We start from the raw sequence: 25,071 nt of genomic DNA, 5'->3' as shown, positions 1-25,071 counted from the left end.
GTGACTCTACAAGATGGAAAGCACAGAATCAAAGCATATTGTACAACCAAAGGATAAATACACATTCAAAGGTCTGTATATAACACACCCTGCATGTCTGCACACTGAAATAAATGCAGGACAAATTCATACACATTAACTGAACAGACAATTTCAGACAACTGAAAACAAGACAATTAATGGATGCAGTAGCCTTCCTGCAAGCTTGTATTACAAACAGTATACACACAGTATACAGCACAAACATCAAAAAAATGTGAAAGCACACATACTGACTAAAATAATTCAACACATATTGGTCCCTCAGCAGCGGACCACTGTTGTCATCAGAGAAGATTTCCGGATTGTCCCATTCCATGGCTGGCAGCACTCTGGGTGCCCTCTCCTTCCTCAGGCAGGCCACATTGTGGAGGACACCACAAGCCACAGTAATGTAACATGCCCTCACAGGGCTGACCCTTAATTTGTGAAGGCAGTGAGAGAGTGCCTTCAGGAGGCCAAAGGTCATTTCAACTCTGACCCTAACATGGGCATAGTTGTAGGCCGGCTGTGCTTCCTGGGGGTCTGTAAAAGGTGTCAGGAAAAACGGCTGGCAGCCATACCCCCTGTCTCTCAGCAACACACCCGAGAATTCACCTGTCAACACAAAATCTCATCATTACTAATAAAACACAGTGATATTGTTGACGCAGCCATTATGTAAAAAGTGGTTATATATGGGTTGTGTGGCTCACCTTGTGATAGGCGCTGATAGATTTCAGAGGTTCGAAAGATTCTGGAGTCATGGACTGAGCCAGGCCATTTTGCCAGTGTTCAATGGAAAAGATCAAAAAGTTATGTTCACCTGAACATTAATGCTGTAAAAAGATTTCATATTTACAAAATCTGCCTCATGGGCACCTGAGGGGGATTTTATCCTTATGTTTGTGCAGTCCAGTGCACCAATGACTCTGGGTCCTGTAAAAGAAATGAGATTTTGTGATGGCTCCCAATGATGACTCCTTTGTATAGTACTTTCACAAGTTTGAAATGATACCTTATGCCTTTTGGAATCCAGCGAGATGGTCTCCTCATCATCATCGCCGTTATGTGCTGATGAAATGGGGCCTTGACCCCATCACATTTAATCGGATTCATATTGAAGCTAGTAGACAAGACATGCCAGGCCTACAGTATGCCTTTGATGGAGTACTCACTGGATCAGCATCGTCAGGTGCTCGTGCTGGTGGCTTTAACAGTAACACAGTGCTGCCAGACACTACAAGGCAATAGGCAAACCAAAGTCAGACAGTCCAAATAGAGTCAATATGAATGTGATTGTGTCCCATGTAGAGATGGAAGAACATACCTTGTATGAAGCGGGTGGCATCTTGTGAGGGACCTATGCTTGTCTCTTTTCCCGCAGGGATTCCCTCCAACAGGCCTGCCTTTATTTAACTCCAAAGCTGGCCTCTGCTGGGATGAGGTCAGCTTTTGGTGACCCACCACCCGTGCCTTGTCTGTGGGTATTCTTTTTCACTGCTAAAACAGTACAGACAATGTGTAAGCAGGCACCTTCTGGGTACAATCTATGCTTGTGCATTATTAAGTATTAGTCAGGGCCCTTACCATTCTGCAGATTTTGATTTTGACCTGCTGCCATGTCCGTTTTGGCCCGGTCATATTTAATCTACATCACACAACACCACACACAAAAAGAGAGACTTTCTTTAACACACAAGAACATTCAATGGAGTCACACTGCAAAAAATGACTTACTTTGTATTGTTGTATTGTTTTCAGTAAAAATATCAAAAACTTCTTCAATTAAGATGCATTTTCTTGATGAGCAAAATGACCTAGGAAAATAAGTACAAATATCAGCCAATGGAATAAAAAAAATGTTTTAAATTAAGTGTTTATGAAAAAGTATATTTCAAGAAAACTTTTAATACATCTTAATTTAAGAATTTTTTGATATTTGTACTGAAAACAAGACAAAAACACGAAGAAAGTCATTTTTTTTGCAGTGCAATGAGCAAGTGACCTTGGGTCCTTTGAAAGGCGCTTTATAAATTAAATTGATTATTATTAATAGCTCATCTATTTATTCAATTCAATTTTATTTATAAAGTGCTTTTCACAATTGTTTCATTGTTTCAAAGCAGCTTTACATTTATAAAAGCAGAAAAAAAAGAAAAAGAAAAAAAAACGGTGGACAAAATAAGAAGCAGAGTACATAATGAGCGTAGTAATAATGTAAGGCTTTCATAATAATTTATTGAAGCCTTATCCAGTGTGATGGAGTTACTTTACACAATTTCACTCATATTTGCAGTCTATTTCAATAAAAAAATTAACTGTTTTATAATCAGAGTACAATTGCGTTTTTGGAGATGTGAATTAAATATTTTAATTGTAATTGTGATGTTTCAGCGGAGCGGTGAGTGTGTAATTGTGCACTACTTACGCATTCAGGCGGTCTGCAATACTTTGCCACGCTTTTTCTCTCTGCTTTACCACTGTGGCGGTGTTGCCTTTCTTCTTAATTATGTCTTTTACCTCCTCGTATGGATTTGTGCCTCTGACGGGGAAAAGAACGCCGCTAGTTGCCATGGTGAATCGGTGAATCTGTGATCGGTGGCGGGGTCTAGTTGAGTGAGCCGTGAGCGCGCACCTATCCAGGATTGGTTTCACCTGGCTTGATGAATCCGTGTCTGATCATCCTGGCTTGGTCTTTGTGCAACCAATTAAGCGTGGACGCACTTGTTTTGGCTTCATTGAGCTCAGCTCAGTCATTTAGCCAGGATGTCTTAATTCTACTTTTGTGCAACAGGCCCCTGTTGTGTGATTGCAGTACCAGTTTTAGCCACAAGTTTTGTGATTGCAAAACCAGTTTTGGCCACAATCCTACATACTGTTCCTTTAAACTTTATTATATACCAGCTGTACTACAATAACCTTAGATTATTAAGTTCAAAAGTTCTTTCCATATTTGAATCCTTTATCCTTTGCTGTGCTTGTCCCATTGAAGTTGCTGAAAGAGAATTGAGTGACTGGGGAGTCCACTGTCACGAACGTGCTAGATTATGTGAGCAACTTTCACGGAAGGTTACATCAATGTTGTGATTTAGCTTGTGCTTCACTTTCGTCTACACAGGCGAAGATTTTAGCTTTACTTTCTGTTGTTGGATCTACCTTGCACTTGCAGGCAAAATTTTCTGGTTCTTATAAAATCGATGCCAAACTCAGTGACACTGATTATGTGATCCACATTCCACACACCCAAAAAAAAAAGCAAGATATGTTAAAGAGATATATATTTTTTTCAATTTATTTTATTTATATAGCGCTTTTGACAATTGTTAATTGTTGCAAAGCAGCTTTACATGAGTAGATGTAGAGGAGAACACTGAAAATCAATACATAGTATAAGAAGTAGAATATAGCGGCTAAGGATAAATCGTGTAAGCGAGCGTATTAATAATGTAACGTATACAGTAAAGTGCTAAGTTAAGACAAAGTTGGCTGACTCTCCCTGGGACTAAAAAAACCCTAGCCTCTTCAACCCTGAGGACCCTGTCCCGGGTCCAAAATGTCGTATTTTGACTTAATATAAAAGATTATTTTAATCTTTAATGCTCCGTCATGGACCCCAGTAACACATATGAGATACTGTTTGAAAGCTTAGAGTCTCTACTTTCTGCAGATATGCATCACTTTGAGATATCTTTTACTGTAAGAAAGTAATTTACACTTAATTTACACTATCACCCCCCCATATTTTTTATATGATTTAATATTCACATATTTCATATTTTTCATAAGTATGACAAACATGGGCAAGTCTTATATCAAATGAAAGCTCTCATTCTCAGGAATAAGGCTACAGCGTTATTTTTGTTCTATTATCAACACATATCAAACAATCATCGAATGAATAATAAGGTAAAAAATGGTCTTTTGTAAACATGTGAAACTTGAGTTTGAACTGCCTCAGACAGCAAAAATAGCCACAAATGATACACCATCTTTTATTTTAGGTCCTACTCTAAACAATGAGTCCATTCACAGCATTTTCTTTGGTTGTTTGCATAATTAATCCCTTGCTATTTATTATATGTGCAAAACAAAAAATTAATATTTATATGAAAAATGTATTTTCACACCCTTCAGTAAAATGAGAATAACTTTTGAATGCGACATGCTAAAGAGTTCATTCTTTTTTGGGTGTTTACTGTCTGCTGCTGCTAACAACCAGAACTGTCTGCAGTCTGCTAGAGCATCCAGAACCAGAGTTATACACTATCAAAGACAGTGTTTACAACATAAAAAAAAGAATATTTGGTGTTTCATCATATGAAAAACAACATAAATAACACTATTTGTCACAAACAGCAGCTTTTTATGTAACTTCAAAGGGTTTTCTTTAAAATGATATAAAGAAATTGCATTTATTCCACTGTATGTGGTTATGGGGACACTTCAAATGTTTTTAGGCAGAACTTGTATACAAAAAGGGTATTATTCCTCCCTTCAGTTGGAGTAAAATAACTTTTGCATACATTATGATAGAGAAAAAATTCCTTTTTCCTCTGTAAGCTGACAATTGCTGGAATCAAACAAATCTGTCTGTATCTGTAGGGAGCTGAGATACCCAGGGCCAGAGTTATATACTTTCAAATAAAAACTTAAGAAAAAAAAAACATCAAAAAACACCTATTTAGGGGTCAAGCCCAGAATGGGCGAAGACCCCTATTGTATCTGTTAGTTTTCTTTTTCTTTTAAAATATTATTCTTCTTCCTGTTCCATTGCGGTCTATGGGAGCCCATAGAACCGTACGTAGGAAAGTTATGAAATTTGGCACACTGACAGAGGACAGTCCAAATAATATCCACAGCAATTTGGAGTCTCTATCTCAAACCCGCTAGTGAGCCGAGTGAGGTGCAAATTCACCCCCTGGACATTAGATGCCGCTTAATACAAAACAGATATATGCCGGTACACAAGCGGGCACAGCGAAACTTTATGCTTCTGTTCTGACACTCACTTGTCACACAGAAGAAGAAAGCCACACGCAAGTCAATAACAAGTCGTAGGCTGAATCCGAAACCGCATACTGCCATACTATATAGTAGGCAAAAAGCAGTAGGTGAACGAATAGTATGTCCAAAACCTCAGTATACGTAAAAGGGTAGGCGAGAATTAGCGGGATTTTGGACTATTTCTCGCGAGATTCAGAGGCACGTGTACTTAAGTGTCGTCCGAAACCGCCTACTTACTGAAAATGTAGTAGGGGAAACAGCACGTGAACAGAGTAGTACTTCCGAATCCTCAGTATACATAAAATCAGTAGGTGAGAAATCCCCGGATGCCCTACTGAGTCCGCCCAGATTCTGAAGCGTGCATCGGATGGACACTTCTATCCCAGTTTTCCCATGATGCCACGGGAAAGCAAAGCAATCGACCGGAGACCAGCCAATCGGGTGATTTCGATACACACACAGGGCTGTTCCTCAGCACCCAGACTTCACGCACAGACCCAGGATATACCACATTTAAAGTGCTCAGCTGATTCATGAAAATAAAGCTGGAGAATTGTCACAGCTGTGTTGAGCTGACAGTAAATATGTGATGGTTTGTTAGAAAAATACATTTGAATAAAGTTTTGTTTCATATGGGATTCAGTTCTATACGTTTTCATTTATTGTGATGGTTTATTCATTCATTTTTTATTCATGTTTCCTGTTGTTTAAAGTAAATACAAGAGATTGCTTCACTAAAATGTATATAATCACATTGCCTGCATTGTCTAGTTTGTATTCAAGCACAGCTGTCATCTGACAATAGATATTAAATTACAGTCTGCTTGTTTTACTTATTTTTGTCCACTACAAAATAATGTGTAATATATCTGTAACACCGACAGAGACCTTAGTAGAGTTGTCAAGTTACTGATGCAATCAGGTGTTAGTGCACCTCATACACATATACGTTTTCATGTCTGTTATTAGGTTTGTTCGAGTTCATGCACCGCTGTAAGAACCAACAGGTGGATGACATCACAGTACCGTGAGAGCGATTCCAGAAATCATACGGAGAAGTCTGATTTCGAGTCGCTCTCGCGGTATTGTGATGAACTCGAACAAGTCTACTACGTCATATGTCACATGATGACGTCAACATGGCGGATGCTGTCCATACTTAACGTGAACGAACGTACTGTCTTTGCGCACGTTAAGTAGGTTCTCAGTGAAGTTCAGTACCTACACAGTAAGTATTCGATTTCGGATTCAGCCATATGCTTGCTTTTAACAAAACATGGATATTACTAGTAGCAGCTCGATTTCTAACAGCAGCAAGTGTACAAAAACTAATTCAACTCACCAACAGGACTCACCATCAGTTACTTGACAGTATGATCATGTGAACCACGATCTTTTCTGATAAAAGCAAACTGTGCATTAGTGTTATAGTCATTATAATTACCATTTTGAAAACGGTGTGTTTATATATATTCTTTGTATAACAATATCTATGTGAACTTAAATTCATTTTTAAATCAAATCTATTTGATTCGATTCTTTTATCATCGGCTAATACTCTCCACATAAAATGAACTATTTTGATAGAACAAAATTAAAGCTCTTTCACAAAATATAAGGTAATGGGTGATCTGATGTGTGTATTTTTAACTAATCTTTTGCAAGCACTTTCTCTTGTTAACAATTTTCTCCCATTTCCTGCCAAATGTATTGTATTTTGTGATTTGGCTAAAGAAGTAGTTATTACAATAAGAGGTCAACAATACTGATGTACAAATATATGCATAGTGTCAAAATGGCACGTTATTTGCAATTCGTTTTTTTAAAGGTAGGGTAACAGATTTGATCCTGAAACATTTTTAGTTATGCTGGTTAAAAGTCTCCTCACATTCTGATAGCAATCACTGTGTTAAGTTGTTTAAATGTATTTGTAAAAATTTATGTCATCTGTGAAAGGCGTAGGACCAAAAAATGTTCAACAAATCATAGATTTCAGTCCGAACGGACGTTTCCTTTTATGTCCCTCATACGTAAGCGTAATTTGAATTCCCACCGCGCAGCGAGTCCACGCAGATACCATACGTCATCAGCGCGTTCACGTGCGCTCTGGCTGTAAACAGCGAACAGCAAACTTTTCTGCTGAATTGACAACCTACACAGGAGCAACAAAACTAAATGCATCTTTTATAACAACAACAGCAAAAACTGCCTGGATCAGCAAGAGCAAAAACCGAAATTAACATCGGTAACTTTACTGCTTTACCGCGAGATGCAAACAGCTACAGGAGGCAAAGGTCTGAAAGGGTCGTTGCACTGTTTATTTTGGTAAGGTAGGTACGCGATATGTTTGTACTGAGATGGATTCAGATATTCTACTTTGATGAAACGTTGTGTTGCTTATGAAATTTGTGTTCGTTTTCCGGATTAGCATAACGATATAGTTACTACGTCTACACAACCGAACGTGTGCTTAAACTAATTCTGATGTAAACCAGTTGTTTATGTTGGTTATTTTGGAAGTGTTATTCACTTTGTACTGCAAAGTTTTCTCACTGGTGAATGAGACATGAGATGTGACCGTCTGATCTGTGCGTGTTCATGTGTTTGGAAAGAGGCGTGACTTTGGATGGCGATTGACTTGAGGGTGGGATCGGGATTTCATTGCTAGGCGGCTACCGTTAGCATTTTTCAAAATGTGTTACCCTACCTTTAATCAAACATTTATTTTTGTGAATGAACTGCAGTTTGCAATAAAAATCAGAGACATGACAGTAACATCAAATAAAACAGGAGTCAGAAATGTTGGTCCAGAAAAGTCACAATGACTTTAGTGCAACTGAACGGTAGTGCAAATCAACATTTAGAAATTAGACATTTTTAAATGAATTTCTTAAATGTATAATCACTTAAAATACATAAGTGAAATGGTATATAATAAACATTAATTTGTGTGAACAAGAACTGGCAGAGCTGTAGAGCAAAAAAGTCACAATGATAGAAGTCTAAGTGAACTGTAGTGCAAATAAACAAATGTATGAAATGTACATGTTCAACTGTATTTCTTGAATGTATAAACATAAAAAAAAAACTAAATAAAATGATATATAATAAACATCTATAGGTGTGACCAAAAACTGGCAGAGCGCTCCTTCTGTGCTCCTCTTTCTTCTGTGCACTGCTTTCAATTTTTTCCCTTTAGCATCTTTTAATAAGAGGTACTTCTCCAGAGGTTTGTCTCGGACTGTTTTCTTTTGTTTAGATTGGACCTTGTCACGGCTGGTGCTGGATGATCCTGAAGACGTGCTTGCTGGGGCCTCCTCACTTTTGCTCACATCATTTTTAGCAGAAATATTGCTGTGAACACTGTAAAGATAAATGTAGTTTTCATCAGAATCAATCTTTCACACTGAGGGCCATGCCACGATATCCATGAGGTCAATATTTGATTACAAATGTAATTTAGATTCATGGTATTTCATCTGACTTAACAAACTAGGTTACCTATACACAGAACACAAATTAACCTCCTAAAACCCGACCTTTTGTTTGGCTTGCATTTTAGATTTCTTCCAGTTATTTTGGGGTTAGGAAGAAGCAATGAATATAATAACCAAATATTTTTCTTTGAACATGAAGCAGTGTAATTGTCCACGTTTGTGTACAACAGGTTCCAGTTACACACAAAGTATTATGGCGCAAACAACAAAACGTGATATCACACGGTGTACAGGGAACATGCATGGTATGAAGTTAATCACTGTTCAATGTCAGTGCATTACATATCGTAATGTAATACACCAATAATAATTTTTATTACTTGCACAGTTATAATGTAGATTTGCACTACTGGTCCGTTCAATACACTACTGGACTGTCTATTTCATACTCCCTGTTCATTTGCACTGCTGGACTACTTGAATTGCATCGTTTGCACCCCTGTACTATGTAATGAATATTAGAATAACTATTCACTGCACAATAACTTATGCCATTGCACTCTTAACTGACTAGTTACAATCCAAATTCATTCATGCACTACCTAAATATTAATTTCACTCCTGTTTTGTATAGTTTAATTTATTATGTACATATCCATTTGTAAATTTCTGTATATTATGTTCATAGTACCACCCACAGTAAATTGTTCCATCGTATTACATAATCCTGCACCTATGCAAATACTGATATCCTGCACTTTTTATACTGCTTTTGCACTTCTGGTTAGACCTAACATTAAACTGCATTTCGTTGCCTTGTACTTGTGTGATGACAATAAAGTTTAATCTAATCTAATCATATAGCCCACACAGTATTGTTATGTTCTTATATATATATCACGTTACCTTCGAAATTCAGTCGATGTTGTGAGGAACTCCGACACCTTCATAAACCTCCACAGCCTCGATGCTTCCTTGTGTGTTTACCTGTTCCACGTGCTCCGCAAGACCATTTTGTGCTTGAGCGCCACCAAGTCGTGTTTTACTCGAACTTCAGCAGCGCCAGGCACGTGAACAAAAGCGCCAATCTCATTGGTCGGACAACTTTTAACGCGCCGCGTCAAACCAAAAAAACGTGTCCCAGGCGTTTTTCTGAAAATGACGCATTTGCGCCTCGCGCTTTTCGCGTGGGTGTGCGCACTCACATTGGCGCTCATTCTTGAGTCACGAGAGGCGTTAAACGTTGACGATAAACGCGCAAAAGAAAAACGTGCCGGTGTGTAAAGACCTTGAGGCTGCACAAAAAAATTGTATGCTTGCACCACTAGGTGGCCTTATAATTGAACAAAACCTGTGAAATCAAGCAACCCTTTGGTCATACAACTGTTTCTTCACTAAACTAAAGTGTATAGTCATAAAACTAACTAGACGTCATACACTCATGACCTGCACATTTTTGTCATTGCGCCACCTAGTGTTTTTTTCACCTAGAGTCATTATGGATTATTTCTTTTATGGCTTGGTGTATAATCACTGGTGGTTGCCAATTCACTCCCTAGCAACCAATGAGAATACCTTATCAACCATTTTTGCAAGAGCTATATCTCTGCATCAGAACATCGTAGAGACATGGGGGTGGGCTATTTTGACTCATTAACACCACTGTAACTTTTAATGAGCTGAGTATTGCCACGACAAGCACCACTCACATTTCCTACAGTGTTCTGGTTGTCAGTGCTCCTCGAGAAGAGAGGGAGAGACTTCACTCTCTCTCTCTCTCTCTCTCTCTCTCTCTCTCTCTCTCTCTCTCTCTCTCTCACAGGTTGAGACTGTTGGGCAAGATGCCACCCCGTCATTAAGCTTGGCTCCACTCCGTGACTAGGGCTCGGTATTGATTCAGATGTTCCAGATCAATTCAATTTCGATTCAAAAGCTATCAAATCGATTCGATTTTGGTTTTTCTATATAGATTATATAGAATATTATATTATATTATATTATATTATATTAGAATAAATTAGAATAAAGACTGAATGAATGAATGACAGGCTCGCCTGTCGCTCCTTCGTAACATCGTGCAAGGAAAAAAGAGGGTGACATCTAGTGGAGAAGACTAGTAATTCGATTAACGTTAATCTTACGTTCATTGTTTGCGGAAATAAATATGGAACAAAATTGATTCACGGGCTTTAAGAATCAATTTTGAATCGACCACTTAAAAAAAACGATTAATCGGAAAATCTGTGACTCTGATTGGAGTCGGCAAATACATTTCTTTTAAAAAGAATCGGCAACTGTGAAATGGCAGCTTCCACGACTTCGGGCCAGTCGTGGAGTTCAGAGCTCCGTCAACCGCCAGACCGAATAGATGTAATGGAATCACACTTGTAAAATATCTCCTCATAGGGGTGACCTTCCCTGTGTGTTTTATTTCCCTACATATTTTTTATATTTCGGTGAGAGTAGATAGGGCAGAGAATTTGTAATAGCTTTTGTCCCATCTAGCCAGGTTAGTTATTTTCCCCCATTTTTTCATTTTAGAATTGTTTTGTTTGTTATTTTGGGTGGAGGGGGTGACTTAAGTTGTAACACTTATTACTCCATACATTGAACAAAAAACGAGATTGCCTGTTGTCCATTTTATACAATAAATTAATATATTTAACTAAAATTGCCGGTATTTTTCTTGTATTTGGTCTGACGGCTGGGGGAGTCTCTCTGATTTATTTATAGCAGCTTTTCCCCTAGAGATTGTAATACCATGAGTTATTCACAAATGTGACCATGAGTTTTTCACAAATGTGACCATAAGTTTCTCACAAATGTGACTATGAATTTCTCACAAATGTGACCAGTCACGGAAAGTAGGGACACAAGTCGGATCTGGGCATTTTGAGTTATTCACAGATTCTGAAAGTGCAGTTTCTAAGCTTTCCAACGATGTGTAACACATGGAAATCTGATAAGATTTGGAGAAGTTGTGGCCATTTGAATATAGGAACTCAGAAATACTCAAACCGAGAAAATCGAGACGAAAGGGACTCTTCTTTTCAGCTGGGGGAGACAATAGGGCTCATTTACATCTCATTTAGCTAAGCCATGCCCCCTGTAAAACCCTTTTTGAGATGTTCTAGCATCATATGTAGTATTTTATGACCAAATGACAACCCGCAAAAATAAACATGACTCTTTTACCTTTGTGGGGATCACAAGTCGAATCCAGTCTGTTTCAGATTATCCAATGACCATATTTGTCCACAAATGCGTATAATCCGTGAAATATAGATTGTTTACATCAGATTTCGCATGAATGTCTGGTAATACAATATAATATATAATCTGAAGACTATTTCAATCGTAACATGTAAGGGTATATGAGCTTACACTCCGTTAAACACATGAACCCGCCTTCAAAGTTTGTATTTAAAATAGGGAAGTAGTATAATAGATCATCCAAACAGCGCCGTCGAAAACGTGACATCCTTTAGAGAGGTTACCAATGGCTCGCTCGTTCCTCCATCAGCCAATGACTTCATGGAAAATATTGATAGACAAAACATGTAGCCAATTATATGAAGAATACAACGATATCTGTGTAACTTCTGTGTGTTTAGACTCATGCTGCGCTGCAAGAACTGACATACAGATGACGTCAAAGTACCGCGAGAGCGAGTCGAAATTAAACTACTCCTTAAGATTTCTTGAAGAGCTCTCGCGGTACTTTGACGTCTTCCGACTGCGGCGCCGCATAAAGTCAGTGACGCGGCTGACGTACGATGCAGCTGACTGTAATTTGTTCCGCCCCAGCTTCTTTTATTTTTCTTTTGTTTTGTGCACCCGAGCTTTACAGTCTGGGGAGACGCAGGCTATAAGTTTGAAAAAAAAAAAAAAAAAAACTTAGCAAACATATCTGAGGAACAGGGCAGTGCGTCACTACAGTCACGTGACTTCACGCTCGAGCCGGAAGAGAAGACAATGCTGAATAAAGTCGTAATTCTGCTATTTTTGGACCAAACTGTATTTTCGATGCATCAACACAATCTTACTGACCCACTGATGTCACATGGACTACTTTGATGATGTTTTTATTAACTTTCTGGACATGGAAACCATACATAGATTTTCAATGAAGGGGAAAGCTCTCGGACTAAATCTAACGATAAAACATCTTAAACTGTGTTCCGAAGATGAACGGAGGTCTTCCGAGTTTAGAACGACATAAGGGTGAGTCATTACTTACATTATTTTCATTTTTGGGCGAACTATCCTTATTTAGTAGTCACGCTGTTCCCTTTGGGGGCGGAGGCGAAAACACAAGCTTATACAGTATGTAAATATACACACAGACAATGACGCCCCCCGCTGCACGCTAGAATCTCCGGAAAAACAAGCCTATTTTAACCGCAAAATGTACGCTTTTAAATATACAAAAACTGCTATCTCAAACATGGAGAGGCTTCTTCGTGATCTCAACTAACAGATTCTGCAATAAAACGAAAATCACAAATTTCGAAAAAAAAACTTTGTTTCTCATTTTCTCGAAACTTGTGCTGCCGACTTGAGTCCCTGGTTTCCGTGACGGGTCACAAATGTGACCATAAGTTTTTCACAAATGTGACCATGAATTTCTCACAAATGTGACCAGATAAAATTAAGATAAAGATAAAATTCTTATTTGAATGTTCATGTACAAGTATACATTCATGATATTCAGATTTACCTTTCTTATCTTCAAACCCCTTGTGATATTGAATCCCTCCTTGTGAAGTAAAGTATAAAAGATAGGACTCCTCATTGATCCTCACACAATCTACACTGAAGTTCTGAAAACGAAGATTTGACAAAAGGGTGAGCTTTTATAATGTTAACTTACTGAATCTCTGTCTATAATATTCAGTTTTAATCAGCAGTGTACATACCGTATGAGTGCAGATGTTTCACTATTCCTCTTAATTCATTTTCAGATTCATCATGGCAGTCATGAGAGCTCTTGTGCTTCTTTTCTTGGTCTTTTCTGTTGAGAATGCAGCCGGTAACCAATACCTTTACAAGATTTACCAAATACAGCAACTCACTAATATTCCAAATTAAATTCCCATAGAAATGTGTTTTCCATAAAACTTTAAACAAGTGTAACTTTATGCATGGGCGAGGCTAGCCCCTTTTTAGGGGTGCTTCAGCACCCCTAAAAAGGAGCTCAGCACCCCTAAAACTTGGAGCAAGAAATGTATTTATTCTAAAATGTTCGTTCGTCTTTGACAAGGTTAAATAATGTCCAAAACATACTCGGTAGTTTGTGGTTTAAAATGTATATGTTAAGGTAGAAAAAGAAAACCTCCCCGCTTAGCAAATGGTGTCATCCTCTTCTTTAACTTCTCTGTACCTGCATCGCTTAGCCCGAGCGCGAAACACACGCAGAGTGAGAATCAGTTAAAAGTGTTGTGATGCAACTTTTTTGTTCAAATCTTACATAATGTTTACGTTATGTTTATATTGAGCGAGTACATCACGAAGCAATCTTTCAAGCCGTGTTTTTGTCTTATACTGAATCACCATGGTACACGTATAATAAGTGTTTATTTTCGGATTATTTTAGTCCGGCGGGTACCCGCGCGCTGCGGAGTAGTACAGTACCTGGGTGACTCGTCCATAGATTTAAACGGAGAGAAGTAGTGCCGGTTACAATGTTCTTCCGCAAGACGCATGCAGTTTGAGGTGGGTATAAACGGAGGTCGGAGCCAGCTGCAAATGGGTGGGTAAGCAGCAAGTGGGTGGAGCTTTACCCGCAAGTGGGCTGTACAAACTTCCAGAGGAATTTGATTGGTTTATTTATATCACCTGTAGCAGCCATTGGTTTATGCTCCACAGTTGGTGGCGCTAATGTTTAAGTTTTGTAGCGATCGATCAGAAAACAAAGAAGAAAACCGCTTTCACAATTCACATGTCAGCGTGTTGTTGAAAAGAAGGGGTAGCTTGCTGTACAGTTTTTAGTTTTGTAAAAAAGCATTATAAGTTCTGAAGAAGACCATTTTATAATGCCGTTTGTACGCTGTTTTTAGTCTTGATGTATTAAAAAAGATAAGGGTAAAGTGTATCCAGATACATTTCTGTAGTTTTTTATTAGCACACAAATTAGAAAATCTGTAACGTGGATGACAAAATCTTTTCTGCATTCCATTTCTACAATTTGCTCTCCAGATTATGGATTCTGAAGACCATAATAATAAGGTATTGTGGCTGTGTAATGTTTGTACGTTTTAGGTCTGCATTGATTTTCAAATTGTAAATGTCTTAAACGTTTTGTAAATGGATTTGATATTACAATAACGTTACAACTCCTAATTTAATTGTACAATGCATGCAATTATTTTAAAACTTTTCATTTGTAATCCATAATGTAATGTAATGTAATGTAATTGAAACATTTGTTTTAATATCATAATTATTTTATAAAATGTATTACTCATAACAATCAGTGAAATAAATGTGAAACGCATGTTATTGTGTTTTAGGTTCACTTATCAGTGAAAGATATTTTTTGATGTTCCACATGACTCACAGCTTCTGCTGTAATGTATAAAGTTCTTAATTTACAAGTTGTTGTGTGTTTATCACATCAATTAATAATTTATGGTGTGTTTGATTTCATTACTAGGACAATGCAGGACAAAGGCTGTCAAATAACTGTGGAGTGTTTGTCTTGATGGCAAGTACGTACTGTAAATGAGGAACATCGAGGTGTAATCAATTGCTGTTACCCATTTAACTTTTTTTGGTGTGTCTTTGCATATTATAGTATGCACTGTATGTTATTCTGGGACAGAAGTTTGACTTCACTGAAGTAAGTATTTATTTTTGTAGCTATATGCATTTAAATATAATTGAAAATTGTACTAATTCATTACTTTATGTACACAGCTAAACATGAAGAACATAGGAAAATGGTGGTGTGCCATCTTGCTTGAAAATTAAGTGTGAAAAAATTAGCTGTACTTTTAACGTGGTGTTTTAAGAAACTCTTAAAGAAGTGAAGAAATCTTGTTCAGTCTGTAAACTGTTTTGGGAAGACATGGAACGGAATGATTTAGTGACTCGCTCATAACACTATTTGAGTGAAAAGAACAAACAAAGTGTTTCAGTGATGATAAAAATCAGCAGGTGTAAACACTACTTGCTCTATCAAACTCCTTTAATAGCTGTTCTTAATACTATTAGGGGTTGGCAAGATTTTGAAATGTTTTTGTATTCAAATGTTGTTGTATTCATTGGTGAATAATTTAAAATTGGACCATTAATTCGATTTTTTTTCTATATTTACAAAAGTCTTTACTGTAATTTGTAATCAATGTAATGCACCCTTGCATTTAATTAATTTTGATATTGAACTTGTTCTATTTCTTACTTTATTTGTTTTTGTTGCATGATAATCAAATTGTACAAGACATGGGAGAAAGAGAAAATGAGCTGTTGTACCTGGTATTGTCAGCTTTTTATATTTTGCTGATATTTTTTGTCAAATAAAAAAATAATGGATAATTTTATCACGTTTTAATTCTAATTCTCTTTCAGAAGAAGAAGAAGAAGAATGCTCTGCACTCCCTGAAACCTACGGGAAGAAAAAAACTGAACTTGCATATGAAAGTAAGAACTTTGATATAAAACAAAATACATATACTTTGCTGGGTTTCAAATTATGTAACTATAATATTGGTCAGCTAATTTTAATTTACTTCATTTCAGCAGACCAAACCCCAGTTGTGCCCTCTATTTTTAGCAAGCTATGCATAATCAATTGCAATGATGATTTAAAATGTGCATCATAGAACAATTTTAATCCACTTATATTTTTCTTTAAGGATGAGCTGTTAAAAGATAATGACCCTCCATCATGCTTTATCTTCAAGGTAGTTGAATGTTATATAATGTGCTTTTTAAAAAAATGTAATGGCCTGTGCTAACTTTTCAGTTATCAGGAGCGTTGCTGAAGAACATACTTCTTGAAGTTGCTGCCTACACGACCCTGTCATTGGCTTGCTCAAGGTTCAGGGACATAGTTGGTGATGACAAGTTCAAGAATCAGGCACACTTCTTATGGCTAGAAAGTAAATATTGACATTAAAAAATAAAATGCATAACAAGAACATCATTGATAATGTTATGTGATTTTTTTTTTCACCTCAGGTGTTACATGCTGGAAAAAAGACATCTCACTACAAACAGCTCTTCTGGAAGATGTACTCATTCTCCACTTGTTTGGAGTGTGGGTTTGAGTACAAATGCTGCACACCTGGTACTTTTTGTGTAAATTGGTGATGAATAAACTAGTTGTTAGTCTAAAGGAAAACTAAAAATCAAATTTACTTATGTCATCCCTTGGAGTTTAAAAGTTCTGGACACCATTCAATTGACCAACAGAGCTGAGAAATTATTCCTAATGTTTGTAAATGTTCACTGTCAACCATAAACCCTAGTTGTTATTTTGCTTCTTGTGTATCCACCAGGTTATGCTGGGAAGGGAAAGCGAGGTGAGCTCCAGGGCATTTATTCAAAAACCTTCCACCCTGGATTTTGCAGATTTGACTCCATGCAGATCAGTTCTAATGAGCTGATATAGTTTCCTTACAAAGACTAAAAATAATAAAATAAAATAAACACCTTTGCAATCAATTCTGAGTGACTTGTACATGATTTTATTCATTGAAAAAATAATTTAAATGTAATATATGTGTAACATGTTCAGAAGAACATTAGTCTATTATTTAAAAAAATAATGCAATAAAGATGGATGGTAACTTTATATGACATTAGCCACATGTTTTTCATGTATTTACACATTCACTTAACTAAGTTCAGTTGCATCACATTTTAATATGTTCATTTACTTGATATTGTAGAATATGGAGCTTCAGAAATGTGCTTGAATAAGGCCTACAGCCTGATGAATTTAAACCGCCATCACTTTAAGTGTAAAAAAGGTGTAAAAACGTGACCTCATCAATGACAGTGAGTGGTATTGGACACACACAATAATAACAAAGCTGTAAGAAATCAGACCATGATGAGGAACGTGATATTGGATCGTTTATTTTCATTACTGTCGATACTTCCTGCCATTCTCATTCACCGCCGTCCCATTTGCGGCGTAAACTCCTCCTACTTGCACATTTCTGAAATCCCTCCTACTTGCGGCATAAGCTCCTCCCACTTGCGGCGTAAGCTCCTCCCACTTGCAGTCTCCGGGCTGCAGCGATACATACATGTGCAGTTTTGTGTGTCTCAGTGGGTAGTTGCATACGTGTGTCTCCGTTGTTAAAGTTTATTGTATGATTTATTGTTAATTTGAGACTTATTTTAACAATCGGGAGTCATGTAAACATGACATCACGTGTGTCTTTTCTGGTCAGTCGTCATGAAAACATGGCGTTTGGAACAGAGTGAAAACAAACTACATATCACTATACCACCAGTACCGGTAAGTTATGTGTCAAATCACTAACTGTCTGACTATCAAACTAGACAATAACTAATTTTTTAGTTGATCACATGTAGATTAATATGAAGGGGATAACGTTTTTAACCCTTAGTGCAGGAGTCACAAGTGTTTTGTTTTAGACATATAGTAATGGTTCAATTAAAGGACTGTTATAAGAAAAGCTGCAAATTAAACTATAAATTAACCTACCATATGTTGTAGGCATAAAAGTTATAAATTAGGAGATTTGTCATTTTGACAAAGGCTTAAAACGATACACTGTATATCCACATAAAACCATACCCACTGCTGCTGTAGCCCACCTTTTGTCCTGATACTATAATATGGCATTAATGGCAAAAAAGTGCTAGCTCGCCACTAATTAGAAATAAAAAGGTTAGCAAAAAAATGAATCTCAAAACTCATCAGATTGATGCTTTAAAATATGTAATTTAAAAAACATCTAAGGGGGAGCATTCTCCCGGACCCTAGAGGGGTAATTTTCTTCTCATCTTTTTCACCCCTGACCCGTTTTCATGCCTGAAAGGTCTCCAAAAAAATCTGGATTTTGGAGTTAGTTGAACCAATGTTAAAATGATAGTTATTTTACAATAGACATATTATTGGTTTCTGTAGGAAAAAAGAGTGGGTGGTGGCAGCGGAGCTCATTGGGTACTCAGCACCCCTAAAGCTCTAACCCTAGAATCGCCTCTGACTTTATGTAAAAGGATATCAACAGGAGCAAAATTTAAAGCACTTACAGAAGCATAAATCTGATAATGTGACTTAATATTACTAATATTTTATTCACTGTATAGCTCAAGGGAAATGCCCAAATGAATGGACACCTTTTGGTGTGCAATGCTACAAATTCTTCCCTCAGTCAGTGGACTGGGCCACAGCTGAGGTACTGTCATTCAGTATTGTTCAATGATACTCAATGTCCTGTCTTGATCTAAACTAAACAGATTAGATTTTATATTTGCACTTAAATAATCTCTCTCTCTCTTTAGAAAAACTGTCAATCTGTTGGTGCAAATCTTGCATCTGTGCGCAATACAGTCGAAAGCAACTTTCTCCTGAGTCTTGTTCCTGCTGACACAAAAACTTGGATTGGTGGCCATGATGCTGCAGTGGTAAATAACTTTGCTTTGAAATGCTGATATTGTCTGTCTAATTTAAAGAATGCTTTTATTATAAAACAGATATTTGTTTTCATAGATACCTTAACTCGTGTTTTTTTTGTTACAATATAAATGACTGAATTATATCATTAATGGTGTGTGAATACATTTTTAGTAAACTCTTTCTACTGACTCTCTTCATTCATTAGGAAGGACAATGGCTGTGGACTGATGGATCTCAATTTGACTTTACCAACTGGTGCTCTGGACAACCTGACAATAAAGGTGGTAACGAGCACTGCCTGGAAGTAAACTACAGAAGTAAGAATGGCCCCTATCATTATTGTTTTTATTCACAATTTAAATTTTTTTTAGCATTTAGTATTAAAAAGGCAAGTTAATTTGTCAGAAAAAGATACCTGCAGTGCATTCACTATACATTTAGATCCATATTTTACTTATTCAGTGTTGTTATGTTGCAGATTGATGGTACAATTGTTTGAATTCATTTTATCTCATTAATCTACACTCAGTTCCCCATAATGACAAAGTGAAAACATAATTTTAGAAATGTCTGTAAATTTATTAAAAAGAAAAACTGAAATATCATTTACATTTAAGCATTTAGACCCTTTACAACACTTGAATTTTTGCTCTCTTGATCGTTGCTGATTTATGATCAGATTTTATTCAAACTACACCGGTAATGATCAGTACTGATTTTATTTTCATTTTATCCCACAGATGACCTTTGCTGGAACGATCAGCCCTGTTCAATCACATTAAGCTACATTTGTGCCAAATCAATGAGATCATGAAAAAATCAATCTGTTTGAAAAGTACTATGATTGTACTACATGCCTATAATTTTTTTTCTGATCTTATACATAAAACCCAGTATCTTACTGAACCTTTCTGAAAACTTCTCAAATCAATAAAAGCATTTATAAAGCAAATTGTGTGCATTGTTGTTAAAAAATCATCATCAAATAAAATACAATATAAAACAAAAAAAAAAAAAACAATAGAGTTCCATTTAAAATAACAAAAAGGCCTTTTAACAATTGATATGGTTAACCACAGGTTATTCTAAACCCCAGAGGCTATTTTGGGGATTTCCGCCTGGATTTGGCCTACCCAATTTCAAAAGCTTCCTACAGTATACCCACATGCAGAGGTGTACATACAAAAGTTTGGTATCATTTTACAGGAAACCCTTTGAAATTTGATAAAACACTGTTGAAAGTGCTAAACCTGGTTGTATGTGTTGTCAGTCCTCTAATAAACACAAAAATAAATGGGCACTTTTTAAGGTTTTTTTTCTAAAGTCTGTATTTAAAAGTGTATAACTGGGTGCCTCAGCTACCTGCAGATAGTTTTGTAGTTTTGTTTGATTTCAGCAATTGTCAGCTTACAGAGGAAAAAGGATTTTTTTCTCTATTGTAATCTCTACAAAAGTTATTTTACTCCAACTGAAGGGAGGAATAATACTCTTTTTTTGTATACAATTTCCGCCTAAAAACATTTGAAGTTTCCCCATAACCACATACAGTGGAATAAATGCAATATCTTTATATCATTTTAAAGAAAACCCTTTGAAGTTACATAAAAAGCTGCTGCTTGTGACAAATATTGTTATTTATGGTGTTTTTCATATGATGGAACACCAAATTGTCTTTTTTATGTTGTAAATACTGTGTTTGAAACTGTATAATTCTGGTTCTGGGTGATCTAGCAGACTGCAGACAGTTCTGGGCCCGGTTCCCCAAAACGTTCTTATCGCTAAGTAGTTCTTAACCTATTCCTTAACCTCTCTCTTAACTCTATGGCATGATTCCCAAAACGTTCGTACGCTAAGTATATCTTCTGTAAGTCACACTTTCGTAAGGTTGGTTTGGACCATTCGTAAGCTCTCTCTTAGCGTTGTTTGAGCGCAAAACGCTATCGCCGCAGTCTTTAGAAATCAGCGCAGCGCAGTGCAAGTCAAACTATGGTATGCTGAAAATGATTTTATGTTATGGACATTTTTAAGACTTGTAATAAAATATGTTTGCAATGGATACAGGACTATTTATGCAGTTGACTTTATTTGGTATCAGAACTAATGAATCAAAGACAGCACCGGTGTTTGTTCCTCATTGAAGTCTGTTCCCTCTATGTTTATAGCGTTTTCATCACGTTACATTTATAATTTATTTAGAAAGATTAAAGATTTCAATTGGTTATACTAAAAAGCAATAATATCATGTATTCTATTATACAATTTATTAAATATTTCATATGTGACAGTTTAATGTCTTTTAACATAGCCTGTCTTTTTCTTTTCTTTTCTTTTTTTCTCTATGTTTGTTTTAAAACTGTTATGTTTCCAAACATAATAAATATATATTATACATATAATATGATTCATACTGTAAAAATAAATGACTTACAATCAAGAACAGTCAAGATACATTACATAAATGCACACATATACATCTCAGTAACCATTAAAACTTTCAATGTATATAAAGAATAAATGTATAATGTGATAAAAATGCTATAAAAACACCACACTAAAGGGAAACATAGGGGAAACAGACTTCCACACAACACCGGCCGCGTAACTGTTAAGTCCATGCCAATTTATTTATTCGTCAACCCTTAAACCTTTTGACATTTTGCCTGACAAGGCTAAATAAAAAATCGCCTTCCAAGACAACTCATTATGGAGCTGCTAGATCTTCTCAGACCATATTCTCTACCTAGGTTGCTTTTTATTGAAAACATTAATGGTAAGCAATAGCCTACCGCATTAAACAGAAATACTGCAATCAATTCTGATTGTTAAGTACCTTAACAGTCGTATAAAAGTGTATTACATATTTTTTTAAAGTCAAAACCCATGTCAAGAAGCGGCACAAGTGGCACAACGGGATAAGGAGGGTGGATAAAGAGCGAGGGATACCCGGTTCGTCTACCCGTATTACTGACAATTTGATCATTTAATTAATAGTCTATATTTTACGGATAACTTAAACTATGTTAAATAAATGTGACTGGAATAATTTGAGTAATGTTCCATTTGTATATAACATGTTGTCTTTCTTAACGTCGTAATGCACCTTCGCGTGAAGTCGAAAATCGATCCCTGAGTGATCGATTGCAAATAATTCAGCACCTTCACTTGGGACAGCGCCATTGTATGTTGTTCTTAGAGGCAGCGTGTTAAGAAGCTTCTTAAGAGACACTTCGGGGAACACACTTAGGAACATCAACAACTTTGGTAAGATATATCTTTTTGAGTCTTATTAGCACGCTAAGAGTGAACGTTATCGGGGAACCGGGCCCTTATTGTTAAAAAATGTAAAAAAGACATTGATGTAATGTGCACTTTCTGCTCTAAGAATATTGAAACAGTTACCCATTTGTTTTGGCACTGCCCTTTCGTCCAAAATTTCTGGTCTGTTTGTAATTTTATTGCAGGAAAAATTGAGAAAGATTTCAAGCTGTTTTGGAAGGATGTTATTTTTGGCCTTTATGACCTCAAAAGAACTAAAACTAGGCCTAATGAAACCTTCATTATCAATCTTATTATTCTCTTGGCAAAATTTTACATTCATAAATGTAAGTTTGCGCATTCCAAAACATCTTTTATTGCTTTTAACATTGAGATCAAGCAATATGTTAACACAATTAAGTATGCTCTTAATCAAAAGGCAATAAAAACTGTGAATGTGTGTAAACATTTTGATATCTTTTTATAGTTCTGTACTTCCCTTGGCAAAATGTGATGATGTTAGTGTTTTGTTTGTTTGTTTTTTGTTTATGTTAAAGCACTTGCAATATTGAAAAATGCACAATATGTTATTTTTATAACGAAGATGTAAGTTTCTGTAAACTGTGCAATTCTTCAAAAAAAAAAAAAATAAATAAAAAAAAATTCTAGCACACCTGGTATCCATGTTTCTCTGCATTGCTCACAGTGAAGATGTGGCAATGACAGTTCTTAGCGACCTACAAAATAATTGTTAGTAAATTAAATGCAATACCAATGTATAATGACAGACTACAAATAATTTCCCAAAATGTACACACACTTTTAAAAGGAGGACATTAACTACACAACAGTCAAACCTTCAACTGTCCTGTGCAGAATGCAGATGTGTTTGTGTCATATTGTTATAACTTGTCCAGAGTAATCACAATGAGCAAGGTTAAACAGGCAGGAGTTAGTTTTTTATATGCACCATTGGAACTTTACACAGAATTTAAACCACAGAGTTTACAGACACATTTAAATACAGAAAGACATAAAGCACATATTCTCATTTTGACAACAACATATCCTGTTTTGCCTTCTATAGACAAAGATATTCTAAGCAATACAATTGCCGATATTCTAGATACTATAGCCTCAAAAATGTGCTTGTGAAGGAAATAAAATGTTGGACAACACAAATAGACAAAATGGCTACCGCATGGATCACAGGTGTGCCAAGAGGTTTGGCAGCCAGGCAAGAACAGTCTATATGCTTGTATCATTAAGACTCAACATTCTGTTGCAAAAACGTGACACTTTGTTTTGCACATCAGAATTAATATCATTACAACTGTCATAATCCTATAAATAATAAAATAGAACATGTATAAATAAATCATATTTGTTCCACCAATCTCACACATTTTTCTTAAATGTTTCAGTAAATAATACCGTAACGTTTGGATGTTCAAGAAAAATACTGACCTTTGGATGTTGGTCTGGCCGTCCAAACAGCTCTATGAATTCAGTTAGAGAACGATTCAGATGAATAATATGAATCGGTATGCGGTATATTATCTTAGTTTGATCTGAGAATACAGTGACACAACAAATAAGTCAAATAATTATGAATTTATATTAGATTGATCATATTAAACACTAATCATTTAATGACTATCACCTGTTAAAACCTAGTATCAATTCAGTCAATGCACTTTTTCGATTAACTTACCAGTCAAGTTATTATCTGATAAAAACAAACAACTGACTAAGAATATATTTCATAAAATAGAGCAGACATATAAATTAAAAATGTAAATAAATTTCCTCACCTGGAGAAGAGATGTCAACACCGTTGCAGAAATTGCGAATCTGTTGTAACCCTGAAATGAGTCCGGTCGGGAACGCGATCTGTTCTGTTTTTTTTCCGATCATTATTTTAAATAAAATAGGAATTACATCGTAAAGTGTATAATGCTCTGTAGCAAGTAAGTATTAAAGTGCCAAAGTGTTTTCAACTGAGTATTAAATCTAATGCGCATTAAAAGCGCTTCATAAAAAAGCGGCTTCATAAGCAAATGTTACTGGATAACTGACTGGTCAAAACACGTTTAATCTGTACATATTTTAAGACATTTTACGTACATTTAGATACGTATCGATCCTGCAATTACGTCCAGATAATACGTAAAGGCACTATTAATACGTGAAAGCACATACGTATTGGACTGTTTTAATTTACGTGTAAATATGTAGGCTACGTTTTGTTTGTTTTGTTTTTATCAGGCTGATAGAAGTGTCCATCCGATGCACGCTTCAGAATCTGGGCGGACTCAGTAGGGCATCCGGGGATTTCTCGCCTACTGATTTTATGGATACTGAGGATTCGGACAAATGTTCCCTTTAAGCTGCGCGCGTGCGCGGCCGCACAGGCCAGTCAAAGTGGCTGCGCAATAGATTTGTCAGACCGCGCACATTTTTCAGACCGCACAACCGCGTTTACATGCACCCTAATAATGCGATTATAATGGGATTTTGTCAATACTGCGATTATACTTTACCTCATGTAAACGCAATAATTCGATAAAAATAATGCGATTAAGCTCATAATCGCAATAAGTAAAGTCGCATTAAAAGAGGTGGCGTACGCCGTTTATAATCGCAGTATGCGTCCATGTAAACGCTTTAATCGCATTTATACCGCACTAATTAAGTGCACGTGTGTTTTAGTCACGCACCTTAAGCACAAATTCGTTTTAATCTTGACATTAG

General features: G+C 36.3%; 1 protein-coding gene and 1 long non-coding RNA gene across 2 annotated transcripts; one reads left to right on the top strand and one right to left on the bottom strand.

The window, feature by feature from the left end:
* Positions 1-1,487, bottom strand: LOC135745993 (uncharacterized). Its single transcript, XR_010531425.2, has 4 exons — positions 1,349-1,487; positions 1,037-1,258; positions 735-957; positions 1-636 (listed from the first exon to the last, which is right to left on the bottom strand). It is a non-coding gene; the product is annotated as an uncharacterized lncRNA (long non-coding RNA).
* A 15,756-nt stretch (positions 1,488-17,243) lies between these two features.
* Positions 17,244-19,956, top strand: LOC135779097 (galactose-specific lectin nattectin-like). The gene is made up of 5 exons (XM_073813691.1): positions 17,244-17,250; positions 18,753-18,841; positions 18,948-19,070; positions 19,268-19,379; positions 19,803-19,956. Exons 1-5 carry the CDS (start codon positions 17,244-17,246, stop codon positions 19,874-19,876), a joined length of 405 nt encoding a protein of 134 aa, XP_073669792.1. The 3' UTR covers positions 19,877-19,956.
* The last annotated feature ends 5,115 nt before the right edge of the window (positions 19,957-25,071 follow it).

The sequence above is a fragment of the Paramisgurnus dabryanus genome, chromosome 1 (genome assembly GCF_030506205.2).
Source record: "Paramisgurnus dabryanus chromosome 1, PD_genome_1.1, whole genome shotgun sequence".
NCBI classification, from domain to species: domain Eukaryota; kingdom Metazoa; phylum Chordata; class Actinopteri; order Cypriniformes; family Cobitidae; genus Paramisgurnus; species Paramisgurnus dabryanus.
The sequence above is the reverse complement of the archived record's forward strand: the minus strand, read 5'-3'. Positions and strand labels throughout refer to the sequence as shown.

Bases quoted from the DNA above. Each gene is read 5' to 3' on its own strand.
- LOC135779097 (XM_073813691.1), top strand. The intron at 18,842-18,947 runs GTACTGTCATTC...CTCTCTCTTTAG, and splicing joins TGGACTGGGCCACAGCTGAG to AAAAACTGTCAATCTGTTGG. The intron at 19,380-19,802 runs GTAAGAATGGCC...TTTATCCCACAG, and splicing joins CCTGGAAGTAAACTACAGAA to ATGACCTTTGCTGGAACGAT.